This window comes from Python bivittatus, unplaced genomic scaffold (genome assembly GCF_059951505.1).
Source record: "Python bivittatus isolate LINGU-HERP-01145 unplaced genomic scaffold, Pbiv_v1 ctg000330_np1212, whole genome shotgun sequence".
NCBI lineage: Eukaryota > Metazoa > Chordata > Lepidosauria > Squamata > Pythonidae > Python > Python bivittatus.
This window is the reverse complement of record NW_028277058.1, coordinates 61,061,646-61,075,175: the sequence shown is the minus strand read 5'-3', so window position 1 is coordinate 61,075,175 and position 13,530 is coordinate 61,061,646. Positions and strand designations below refer to the sequence as shown.

At 42.6% G+C, this 13,530-nt stretch overlaps 1 protein-coding gene across 1 annotated transcript in view; it reads right to left on the bottom strand.

Moving 5' to 3' along the window:
• LRGUK (leucine rich repeats and guanylate kinase domain containing) overlaps positions 1-13,530 on the bottom strand; it is a 54,531-nt gene that overhangs the window by 15,076 nt on the left and 25,925 nt on the right. The window contains exons 11-15 of the mRNA XM_088141429.1: positions 12,763-12,882; positions 9,109-9,205; positions 8,500-8,613; positions 7,864-8,065; positions 3,702-3,818 (exon numbers count right to left, since the gene is read on the bottom strand). Of these exons, the coding sequence (XP_087997555.1) occupies positions 3,702-3,818; positions 7,864-8,065; positions 8,500-8,613; positions 9,109-9,205; positions 12,763-12,882 (650 nt within the window). The remainder of the gene's footprint in view (positions 1-3,701; positions 3,819-7,863; positions 8,066-8,499; positions 8,614-9,108; positions 9,206-12,762; positions 12,883-13,530) is intronic.

Sequence of the window (13,530 nt, the reverse complement as noted above, 5' to 3'; positions counted from 1 at the left end):
CTTTTCATGACCCAACATCATCAGTGCCCTCGAGGGAGTGTGGGGTTTTCTCCCTGTTTATGTACAGTCGCTTGCCCTGCCAGTGTTGGCGGGGGCGGGGAGGGAGGTGGTTTCCTCCTTGGTAGCTCCTTGATTAGGCTCTTGTTTTCTGCTTGCTTGTTTGTCTGGTGTTAATCCCTGCTTATCTGGGTGTTGGCTGCTGGAGAGGATCTATCCTGGTCTTTTTGTTTCCTTCTTAGCTTTCTTACCTCTTTTGAATGGTGTGTAAATATGGTTTATTTCTATGTGTCTATTGATGGCTTACTTGTCTGAATGCCAAGCTTCCAGGAATTCCCTCACATTTTTGGATTTAGCTTGGTCTAGGATGCTCACAGTTTCCCAGCTGAAACTATGGTTGAGTCGGTCCCTGTACTGTGAGATTAAGGAGTTTTCATCATGTCTTCTGCCTGCAGAAGACTAGCACAGTGCATCCATGAGCACCAACCAGCAGTCAGAAGAAGCCAGCACCCAGGTAAGCAGGACCCTAATCAAGGAACTACCCAGGAGAAAACCACACCCCCACCCACACTGGCAGGGGAAGCTACTGCATATAAGGAGGGCGCAAACCCCACACTCACTTCCACTGATGATGTTGCCTAGTTGGGTAATGAAGCGTCTGCAAGCAAATAACCAAGCTCAGAGAGCACCAAGGACTCCACAGGTCAACCCTGAGCTACAGATATGCTCTGCTACTGTTTGTCCTGCGCTGATACTTCTGCCTCCTTGCATTTGCATTTAGCGCTCCCCTTATTGCTGTCTTAGGCTTCCAATTCTCATCTCCAAACAAAAGGCCAGTTCACCTGGCATGGGGGCAATTCAGGGACATGCCTAGGAATTAACCTTGCATGAGTTTTCTTAGGCATGATCTACAATACACTGTCACATTTCTCTTCACGTAATGAAGAGTTTCAGCCCCCTTTAGTCTCCAGGTGCACCCCTTCAATCCTCAGCCCTCTAGCATCGGGGCTGTGCATGAACAAAACGCCATGAATAGTCTGCGTAAGCCCCACTGAACAGTTGGGAAATAGTATTTGTCTCTTTTATGTGGGGAACGTGCAGGAAAAGACCATTTCTAAATGGTGTTTGGAGTGACTTTGGCTAGGAATGATTACGAGCCATCCTTGGACCATTTTAACCTCTTTCTTAGTCTACAATCCTACCCCCTCCTAGTGTCTCACTCTGTCCATTAACACAAGCTCTCCTGTGTCTGTTCCTTAAAAAAAAAACATGGGGAAGACGTTAATAGTCTTCTGTTATATCAAACAGCTAATGCCCCCTCTTCATGATCTTATTGCAAATGTTCATATTAAGAGTCAACCTCCAGGCAAGATTCAAATAAATAAATAAATAAATAATCTCTGCCTCTGCCATACGGGAAAGAGGCAATCTCTCTTTGAATGGGATCATTACATTTATTTGAAACACCTAGAAATGAAGCTGTAAATGAATTTAATGAAGCATAGTAAATTTTAAAGTTACTTTTATGGACAGCGGAATTGCCCAGAGTCAGTGCTTTTAATGAAGTTGCCTTGACTGGCAAAGAAATGCAAACTGATGGGACAGCAAGACATTAGCGCCTATTAAGAGCCCCTTCAAGGGACATCAGATGGTTTATGGCAGATGATGAAGCCAAGAGAGTTTTTGAACTTCTTTGCCCGCGGGAAACATGCTTTTCTTTTTTTAAATACTTCTGTTGTTTATGAACTTTTGACTCAGATAGCACTCAAAAGCTTCAGTGGGAGACTTTTGGCTTGAGTTTGTCCTACTGTCAGGAGATGAAGTTGGGGGCCCTTGCACCCTGCTTCCTTTCCTAATATCGCTGCCTACTTCCCCAATCTTTGGTCTCCTGGGGACCATGTATAATCCTTGCTAGGGATTTCATGCTCCATCTTTGACAATCTTATCTGCTCCCTGACTTCGGTGGAAGTATTGTTCTTAATTCTGGATGTACTATGTATTTTATATATATTTATAGTTTTAATGTTTTTTGTAAGTCACCCAAAGTCCCCTATTGTGGGGGAGATGGGTGGGGGAGAAATCCAACAAATAAAATAAATAAATAAACTCAAAGTCATTCAGGGACTTTCAGTGCAAAGGGGAGCAACTGTTCTGAGGGGAAGGGCTGGGTGATAATTGGCAGGACTGGATATCATAATCCCACCAAAGAAAGTGGGGACAAAATTTTCAGCCTTTTTTTGGAGAAGTAAGAGGTGAAGGGCGCCTTACTTTTGCCCTCAAAAAAATCACCCCCCCCCCCAAATTGGGAAATTGGCTTGACATGATGACCTCTCCATTGCTTAAGGCATCCATTTCACCACCAACTGGTGTCCAAACACCCAAAATACAAGAAAAGGGGAAAAAATGTGGCCCTGCCCTCTATAAAGATATTTCAGGGAGTTGCAAGAGGGGTGCAGAGTGGGAACAAATTTTCCTACATTTCTTATTTGATAGAAGAGTATACAACAGTATATGTTGAATGAATAGAAGAGAATATCTGTAGCTCAGGGTTGAACTGGGGAGTCCTTGGGGTTCTCTGAGCTTGGTTGTTTTCTTGCAGACGTTTTGTTACCTAGCTAGATAACATCTTCAGTGCTAGAAAGGAGTGGGTTTGCTCTCTGTTTATAGCTTGGCCTGTCAGTGTTGATAGGGGTGTTGTTTTCTCCTTGGTAGTTCTTTGGTTAGACTGTTGTTTGCCACTTGATTGTCTGTCCAAGTTGGTAGTTCCTTGATTTTTTGTCTGGTGTTAATCCTGGTGTTAATCTCTGCCTGCTGGGTGTTGATTGGTGGTGAAGAGGCATTCTGGTCTTTTTGTTTCCTTTTTATTGTCTCTTTTGAATAGTGTGTAGATGTTGTTTATATGCCTGTTCATGGCTGACTTGTCTGAATGCCAAGCTTCCAGGAATTTCGTCACGTTTTTGGATTTAGCTTGGTCTAAGATGCTATCAGTTTCCCAGTTGAAACTATGGTTAAGTGTCCATGTGTTGTGAGATTAAGGAGTTTTCATTGTGTCTTCTGAATGCTAGTTGGTGTTCATGGACGTGCTCTGCTAGCCTTCTGCGTGTCTGTCCTACATAGTGGTTGTTACAGTCCTTACACTCTAAGTTTCTGATGTATGGCAGTGTTATCCTTTTCATAGCTTGTGTTGGTTGTGCTGTAGTAGGTTGAGTGGTCAGGCACTTTTTGATAAAGTTGCGTGGATATCCATTTTGTTGGAAGATGTTGTATAGGTGGTCTGATGTTATATAGGTAGTCTCCTAGAGCAATAGACCACCTATCTCAGAAACAACCAACAGACTATTACAACCACATGGCATCTCTGTAGCACACAAACCAACTAAAGCCCTCCAAAACATCTTAAGTAAACCAAAAGACCCAGTAGCCCAGGAAGAAAAAACAGGAGTCACCTACAACATACAGTGAGGATCTTACTTAGCTGGGTAACAAAAGGTCTGCAAGAAAACAACCAAGCTCAGAGAACACCAAGGACTCCACATATATATTGAATATTTGCAATATAGTCTTAATGCTCTCCCCACCCACCCAGTTTCAAAGCCAAACCAGTGGCAAACCCAATTAGTGCAGGGATCAGCAGAAAGCTACTCATGAGACTTTCTACTTTCAAGAAATTATATGGCTGCAAGCTTGAGTGCCTTGCTCAATACCTGAAAGGTGGTTGCCCTCCAATGCAGGAACCACGTCTTTGGGTTCTGAAGGCTGCGTCAACCCCAGGAACTCCTCCAGAAGGTGGTTCAGTTTTCTGAATGCTTCATCATAATCATCTGGAGGTGTAGGGAGATGTGTTTGGGGAAGAAGAGAAGAGTTTTGGTAAAGGGTGGGATAGCCGCAGCCACTAACAGCCCAGATCATCCTCTTAATGCGTATTTGCTCACTTATCAATTACTTGCCAGTTAATTATCAAATGCATCAAATTACTTGCAGAAGGAGATTCACACAACCCTAACTGCTGTGTAGTTAAGTCATGGGATTTGCTGCAAAAAAATACAGCGAGGGCTGCCAGCTTAAATGCTGGAGAGGCTTGGTTCTCCTTTCCTGCTTGTGGACTTCCCAGCTGCATCTCTTTATTCCTGCAGACACAGCATACCTTTGATCTGATCCAGAGAGATCTCAAGCAGAATTTACTTGTCTACTAAATGTGTCAGAATTAAAATTCTATATGGTCTTCTTCCTGCACCCCCCCGCCCCTCTCTTCAAGTTCACAGGAAAAAGCATGCTCAATCTTGTGAACAAAGACATTTCAGGAGATAGGACATATATATACTCTCTCTCTCTCTCTCACACACACACACATACACACACACACATTGCCATGCATAGCGACACAAGGTATCCTCTAATCCTTCTTATACTAATTCCCGCGTCCTCCCAGTATTCTTTAAATACTACATTTTTATCCCATTTAACTCAGAGAAAGCCTGAAAAGTAGGGTAGGCTGAGTGACCCATTAGATGAGCTCAGGGTCACCCAATGGACGTCAGTTGAATCATCTTGGTTCCGGAACATGTGCTGATGCTATGAATAAGGGAGGTGAGACAAACAAGCAGGGTTGGGAGACTATCAGGGAATGCCAGGCCTGTGGGTTTGGTTGAGAAGTCAACAACTCCCAGAAGACGACAATGGCAAACCTCTTCCACACTACTGCAAGAAACTACAGGATTGCATAATCCGTGAAGCGTGAAAGGATATTGCAAAGGGGAAAGGAGCAAGGAACTCTTAATGGAGAAGAAAAGATTACTCAGGGAAAAAGGAAACTGCAAGAAAGAAACTCAAAATAGTCTTGCCTTGATTTTGTTTGGTATAAGATGTGGTAGAAAAGGCTTTCAAGAGAGTGTTTTTCTACCCCATAGTAATAAAAACCATTTCTGAAATTCTGCTGGTCTGTTTCCTGATCCTCCCTACCTCAAAGGGCTGACTTGCGGTCACCAGGAGTTGAGCTCAACTTGAAGAAGTCTTTTCCTTTGTCCAGTTTGGGTAGCAGCATCTAGCCAGCTTTGGTGGAACATGGGAAGCTAAGCAGAGTTGGATCTGGCTAGTACTTGGAAGAGGGTCTACCAAGAAGCCCCAGGGTTGGAGGCTAGATTAGGAAATTGAAAAAAAAAATCCTGCAAGAAGGTGATGGCAATCCACTTCTGTATTACTGCCAAGCAAACTGCATGGATTGTGCATCCACGAAGCTGCCAAAGAAGGCTTTATCTTTTTACTGTGATCTACAACAAATGAAATTAAAACCAAACTCATGCTTTAAGAATATAGCAAAAAAGCAGCAGGTCTACTGGAAAGAAGAACTGGATCAAATTATGCCTCTGGGCTAAAAGGATTGTTTGGAATTAGGGGTTGAATCAAAGACAGCTTCGGCAGAAATTGGTGTGTAACTTAACTTCATAGAAAGATTCGATGGGCAAGAAATCACAGGGTTACTCTGTATGACAGAAAGTTACCTGGTGTTTAAAGAAGTAAGAATAACACACTGCAATTCTTCATAATTAAAATGAACAATTAAAACCACGGAATCTGCCTTTGTCAATAGCACCACCATCTGACCATGGAGGAATATAGAACTTGGTGGAATTTATAATACTAATAAATAGCAACAATAATGTTAGGAATTTACATTGCTATCACTAAATGCCTTTTTCATTTTTAATAGAACAGAGAACCATATTTGATTTAATCTAGCTTTAGTAATTTTTAAAATTAGAATGAGCGGTGACAATCTTTGCAATGTACCAGTGAGAATCAATATATATTAACTTAGTCAATTATTGTATTTGCTTATTTGGCATATTTTATTACAAAATTATTTTTATCTTTATCCTTCAAGAAACATTTCTAAGACTTCAGGTAAAAGTAGATTCTGATCCAGCCAATCCAATACAGGAGCTTTGGGTGCCAAGTACAGAACATTTAGAATTGGCCAATTTATTATTTGATTTGGTTACTGGTAAAAGAGTCCAGGTGCAAGAAAGCCATTTAAAAAAAAAAATAGGCCAATAAATTAGTTTTGTCTTGGATGTATAAGTCATCGACGTAGTGTCAGTTTTAACTGGTAAGTCCTAGGCTACAACCAATAGCAAATGAAAATAGAAGAAGATGGTGTCCTATGGAATTTGGGGGTAATGTCAGAAGCATAATGGCCAACCATGAGTATTTTGGGGTGAGAATACAAGGGAGGGGAAGCAACAGAGATATTATTGTGGGGGTGTGATACAGATCAACAAGCAAGCAGAAGGTCTGGATAATGCCCTCCTGGACCAGATTACAGAATTCAGAGAGGAGAGGCCCCTGGGTTACGACGGCAATTGGGACCTAAGTGATGAGGTCATAAAGCGCAATGTCACGTGACCGCATAGCTTAGCGACAGCAATCCCAGTTGCCGTTGTAACCCCAGGACTGTGCAGGTTGTGAAGCAAGGACCCCACACAACTGCGACATGGGAAGAGGCAAGAATCCCAGGCAAGCAGGCCGGCAGGTGAGAGCTACAGATGACAGCTATGGGTGGGTGCTGCGGGCAGGTGTCACGGAGCGTGGGCGGGTGCCTCAGATCAAAGGGAATGCAGTTCCATTGCACACATTCCAATGAAGAAAAAAAATGGAGGCCAGTTAATTTGGAGATGAAGTCAGAAGCTCAGTGGCCAACCAGATAGTGACATGCTATGTCCCTGTCACTACAAAAGATACAGCAGTTCATAAAAATGCTGATGGAGACGAAAGGAGGAGATTCTTGGAAGCTTGGAAATATACTGCTGAATTCCTTTTAGTGCTTGGCCTTCCTTCCTCCCTTCCTTCTCTACTTCTCCCTCCCTCCCTTCCCTCCCAAAATTTCCTCTAAATTCTTGGCACTGTTATCGGAACCTAAAGACTATCAACAAATGTCGAGCCCCCATCAGAGGGGAAGAGTCAATATTTTCCTTGACGTTTCAACATTTAAATTGCCTAAGTATATTTACACTGGGAATGGGGCTATCAAAAAATGGAACTGAATATACTTTTCCCTGATTTGAATCAATATTATTTTTGCCATTGCTTATGCCTTGATTAGCTTCTGTCTGACCATTTATTTACTCTTTTTAGTCAAATACACCGTTGTTAATTAAATTATTCTGCTTTAAACGTATGAATCGTTTCACAAAAAGCTTTTGTGGATTTTGTATGTTTTGTCACCAGCCTGTTATTCCAATAAAATTTAAACTGATACTGATTTTGGTACAACCTTAATTCAATGATCAACCTCCATCAGCTCACTGGAATAAGTCAGGGTGAAGGGCAAGAAGAACCCAGGTTTGGGCCTCACGATCTCAGTCCAACACAATAACCATTAAGTCACACTGTCCTTGCCACCAGCTCTCCCCAACAGAGTAGCTTCTAAGGACCACAGTTGGATTTAGAGATGAAAGAAGTCTGGTTTTAGGTAACAGTGTGAGTAGAGAGCTGAGTGTTTCTGCTGAAACCTGCTTAAAAGCCTTCTGCATTATGATTTTCTGCATAGGAACCTCCTAGAACCTGGAGCAAGGACACTGTCAGGACACGGATGGTTGACCTTCAGAGATAGACTTTTGGGTCTGACCAAAAGGAGCTTCAACGTCTTATCCATCAACTTCTTCAAAGCATCCACTCAGATCAATTTGATGTTGGTGCTGTGTCCTGAAAAATTCCTCTTACCCCCTTTAGTATACTGTAGAGAATACTATGCTGGCTATGGGCCTGTTAGCTGGGCAAGCCAAGCTTCACTTCCATTTTCTTCCAGCAAATATTTTATTATTATCCTTCTGGTATGGGAGACTTGAGTTTCCAAAATAACAGACTAACCTACACTGATGACTGCATCGAAGAAGCCTGGGAAATCCTGATTCACTTTGATATACATGTCCACCCTACGGAGAGCTTCCTCAATCTCTGGTCTACTGAATAACCCCATCCTTCGCAGGTGACCCCCATATTTTTCTTTGTTCACTGGAATCAGTAGAATGTATCGTGGTTCAAAGTAGGAATTCTTCAAGCTTCTGACACCCTTTGAGAGAGAGAAAGTTCAGCTGTCACTGCTTGTTGGACTTTATGGGCTTCAAATTGCTGAATAATTCCCAATGATCCAAATCAATGTGGAAAGCCGTAAGGTCATGTGACCAATGGTGCTTGGTTTGGGTTCTCCAAACTATGTGGCTTAGTCACATTAAAAAGCCTGGATTTTCTGTGAGCCATCCCCGTAAGAGGAGGTTCAAAGGACCTTCAAGGGAGGTTGCTGAGTCTTCTAGCTCCCCTGCTATCTTTCCCCCATAGTTCCCTTCTCTTGTCTTTTTTCACCACAGAATTCTTACCTTCAGCTTGTCTGGTTTCCTGGTCTCTCCTCCAGGCCTTCCTGCTTCCATTTTATCAGACCATAGTTTAAATCGAACTACATAAATCCTGTAGCACTGAAAATGCTTCTGCAACCAAGGGGCCTCCTACCTCTATTTCTAAATGAACACAGGTTGCCAGCCCCTCCCGAGCAATGGATTCAATGGTGTCTCGGCTCAGTCCGTAGTAGAAGCTGTTATATTTGAAAGTGGCTATAAATTTTCCCTGAAATGAGGGGGAAAAAACAAAAAAAAGGAAGCCCAGGTGATGTGAACAGCAAAGGAAAGAACATTCATAATAAGCCTCACCTGGATTCTAGCACAATGTACTTGGGATGTCTCCTAGCTATAAACCTTTTGCTACATCAAGAAAACAAAGTGCTTATTGAAAGCCTCTGCACCAACCGTTCCCATCCTGGCACCCTCCAGATCTGCTGAGATTACAAGCCAGACTATTTCTATAAAAAGGAACAAAGGCAGATGTTGTCCTTTGGCTTCCATGCATTTGCTGACAGAGTGCAGAAACCTCCCAGCTGTTGCCAACCCATGCTGCCAAAGGGGGCTGGTGGAGCAGAGGGACTCACAATAAGGCAACTTCCTGTGTTTCTTCAATATCTGAAGCCCCAAACTTCTCTTTCTGCTATCCGCTCTGAATGTGAGCTGAGATGGACCTGCAGACGTCCTCCTTCGTTACCCCGCAAAAGATTGGCTTCTTCCTTACCGTGTTCACCATCTTGTCAAATTCCTCCTGAGATACAAAATAGTAATCTAATCTGTTTTCTTCTCCAAAATAAGGACACCTTGTGGTATGACAGGGGCTGAGAAGGAAGCAAGGTAGAAAAAGAAGCTGTTAAAAGGAAATGAGTAAGGCTGAGGTCTTGCACTGGTTTTTGAGTAAACGTGGGGAGCGTCAGGAAAGGGCTACAATGATCTCAGCAGGTGGTTGACCTTGGCTGATCTGGGAAGCCTAAGGAGGGTTAGACTTGGTTAGTACTTGGACTGGAGACCTTGAGGAAATCCTATGGCTGTTGAGTAGATTGAGAAATCGAAAACACATCCCAGAAAAAAAGCAGTGACAAACTGCTTCTGCACTGCTGCCATGAAGTTGAGCTTAACTCAAAGGAATGTTTACTTTTGTACATTTATTTATCAAATTTATCAAACAAGAAGCGACTCTGGGCAGTGCACGCCAATCCAATAAAACAATATATATATATATATATATATATATATATATATATATATAAACAATCATTACATAAAACCATTATATAATAATTATTAAAGCATTAAAAACTATAAAAACAGAACTAAAACAGAAAAGGAAAATAATAGGCAAAGGGATATCAATAATAGAGCCCCCTCCCTAACTCCCCTGTCTGCTGGATCTCCAGGCCTGCAGACACAACCGGGTCTTTGAACACTCAGGAGTGATGAGGCCGATCTCAACTCCGGGGGGAGAAGGTGCCACAATGTGGGCGCCACAGCAGAAAAGGCCCACCACCTGGGGCCCGCCAAACGTAGCTCCCTAGACGGTGGAACCTGTAAAAATACCCACTCTGCTAGATCTAGTGGGATGGGCAGATTAAAGATTGTTGTTCTTCAGAAAGAAGGTTCTTTTCTAAAGCTTTGGCTTTCCAGGGCCTCTGCCTGGTTGTTGGATCAACAGAGTTAATTGCCAATAGAATGAAAAATGCGTAGAAACTGCTGTGAGATCTAAGCCATAGAATCTAACAGATCAGAGACATCTATCAGCAAGATTCCACCTTTCGTATCTGAGCCACCATTCAGAATTCAGAGATTTGCTCAAGCTCTGCTGTGTTTTGGGAGTTCCCTCGGAAGAACCAGCTATCCTTGCATATATCCAAACTCTAAAGCAGACATGGCACCCTGAGGCCTGAACAACTTCCATGGTGTGCAGCTGTGAAAAGGGGCAGAAAAGGCTGGAAGAATCAGAATACGGATCCTTTTTGGAAGACCCTACCAAAAACTGGTTGAGACTGCATGCTTTTCCAAGAGGGGCATGAGAGCACTGCAGTAACCGCGATAGGAAACTTAATCCCAAGACTTGCTCTCCCCTTTTTCTTATACATTATAATGTCAACCAATACTTGGCAAAAAGAAGAGGAAATGCACGGCCCCCAGAAGGGTGCAGGGATGTATAACTTGAGCAGTTCCAGAGAAAGGCAGTTAGGAAGGCTGAGGAGTATTTATATGGAAATGCAATGGGGAGGGAAACCTGTGATCAGCCCCGTTTTTCTTATTTTTGCTCATTTAACCAGGTCAGTTATAGATTTAGTAAGTACCTTTGTACAACATACAACACTTATGAAATGGCTGTTATATCTGATCAGTTTACATAAATCTTAGAAAAGCTGACATAAAACTCTCAAGTTGGGATTGCTTTGGCATTAAACAAGTCTCTGATATCCTATCCCACATACAACTGATTTTGCCTTTACTTTATCGGGAGAGGAAGAGTGGGGCCAACAGCGCGGTGGCCATGTTTTCTGGGGTAAGGAAGGGTTACAACCAGTTGGAGCTGTAGAAGATTCCCTAATCTGAATGTTGCAGATACATTGGCACTGAACTCCCAGATACGCTGGCAAAAGATTACAGTAAAAAATTAATGGGGATGGGGATTCTGGGAATTACGGTCCCAGCATATTGAAGCAACAGATTGGAGAAGACTGGTTGGATTAGTACAAGTTCCCACATTGTATTTTGAACTTTGATCTAAAAGTACAGAGTCAAAGCGTGCTGAATTTGTGTAGACACATCCATTCAGTTAACGCAAGGCAGACATAGATCTCCAGCATTGACTGCAGGTTCGATACCCAGCGCAAAGAATGAAGGCATCATGATCCATTAATTGATTTGGCTTGATTAGACAATTAAAACGTAAGCAATTAATTGATGTACAAAGTGCAAGGTAATTCATGAGGTAACCAGCAAAAGGTTAGCATTTGTCTAGGAGGCAACTTAAATATTTTCCACGCTAATCTACGCTAAGAACCAAAGCAAAACTGGCTTAATTAAACTGAGAATATTGAACAGAGAGCTCTGCCAATTAAAAGCTGTGCTCAGATACCAGCATTAGGACTTGCTGCTTACATCTCTGAATCCATCTTTCTTAAGCGGGTGCCCTCCAGAGAGGGTTAACTTTGTCCTCTAACACACATCAGGATAAAAAAAGACAATTTCACTATGTGGAAGTAAACCCCACTATCGTGAGTGGGCTTTGCTCCCCAAAGAAAGAACTGTAGCCAAGAAAATGTGGTTAAAGCTTGCAGCCCTTTTCAATCTGCAAAGTCCATGCTGAAGGGGAGAGTTGTCTGAACCCAGGAATTATCCCAGTCAAAGAGAATATTTGTAGCTCAGGGTTGAACTATGGGGTTCTTGGTGCTCTCTGAGCTTGGTGGTTTGATTGCAGACATTTCATGACCAGACTAGGTAACTTCATCAGTGCCAGTTGCAAGCAAACAACCAAGTTCAGAGAACACCAAGAACTCCACAGGAAATTATTTTCTAGACTTCAGTAGGTGACAGTGAGGTACCAGCCTTAGATTACTCCATCTTGCTCTGCCAAGGATCTTCCCCTCTTTCTCAGAAAGAACAATTTGAAAAGCAACATGCGTGCACACAGGGAGGTACAGGAAGGGAATGTCCTGGTTGAAACAGGTGGTTTCTCTAAAATAGCAGAGGAATGTTACATAGGGAGGCATATTTTGTACTAAAGTTTGAAGCTTATTGACATATGAATGATTTGTAACTTCTGCAATCTTGTGATTATTGCTGAAACTGTATGCAAAATCATACATAAGCACCCCTGTTCCATTGAGTGCTTGTGCTTGCTTTTGGGAGATATCCCACTTGCACCTTTCTTCTGCGCAGAATAAACTTCTGCAGTCTCTACTCTCAGTGTGTGTAGATTGGCTATTGGCACGCCGGGCAGGCTCCTAGCAGACTTTAACTGGGCTCAGAAACTAAGATGGGAGACCGCTAGGAAATTCCACATCTGGAAGTTGGACTAGGAAGGTCTAAAAAAATCCCAGAAGAAGGCAGTGGCCAACCACTCCCATATTATATCATGGAAACCACATGGTCGTGTCCGTGTAGTTTCCAAGACCTGCGTTTGCCCCAAAGGGGCTTCTTGTTTACCACGTTATTTGCGGAGAGACTTTTCTGCAAAGGAATCCATGCATTTAAACCATACATTTCCTCTTTTAATCCAACATGATGGGCAATGGGAGGACAGAGAACTAGATTTGTTAGAAAAGACTGCAGTGGACCCACCTTCCATATTTTTTTTCCTCCTTGAGAACATCTGCCTCCAGCAACTCCCCAAGGCTTCCTGAATGTGTAGGGTTCATACCTGTATCTGAAATAGTTATTGAACTTCCGACAAAGCCTGTGACAAAGTTCTCGCTTCCAGCAGGCCAAAGGTCCAGTCAAGACCAGCATGGGGTAGGGAGCATCAAGACTGGGCAGGGTGCTGTCAGAAGACAAGAAAAAACTTAATCAAGTCCCTCACATGGGCAACAAGGACATAAGGCAAAACCTGTGTGTAAGTTTCTCATTGTTGCCATATAAATACTCCCCCCCCCCCATCTCTGCTCCCAGCTGAGTCTCAGGGTTGGTAGTATAGAGAAAACAAAATCAATCAATCAAATTAAAAACATTTTTAAAAGAACTGTATTTTGAAGTTTTGAAACATCTGTCTTCATCAGATCAGATTTCAAAATGGTGCACAACATTCACTGGATGGATGAAGTCAACTCCCAAAATTACCAGCAATGGATGTGCTAGTAGGGAATTCTGGGAGTGATATAGTTCCACACACCCATCTAGAACTCACCCAAGGTGGGAAACGCTGATGCAGCTAATAAACAGCAGCCCAGAAACATTACTATATAGGTTATGATGCTGTTAGAAGTTTAAATGTCCAGAGAATTGAAAACCTCTGACTCGGTATCACATATCTCTTAAGAGAGACTTTTCAAAAGTTAGGGAGCCGTCTCTGAAGCAGTCTTCTCCTTCAAAACTATCAAATACAGTCCCAGTTCAGAAGAATGAGGTTGTAGCGGATGAAATGTGGGCAGGTTTGTAAAGAAAGAGTAACTTCTTCAGATGAAAGGAGGAA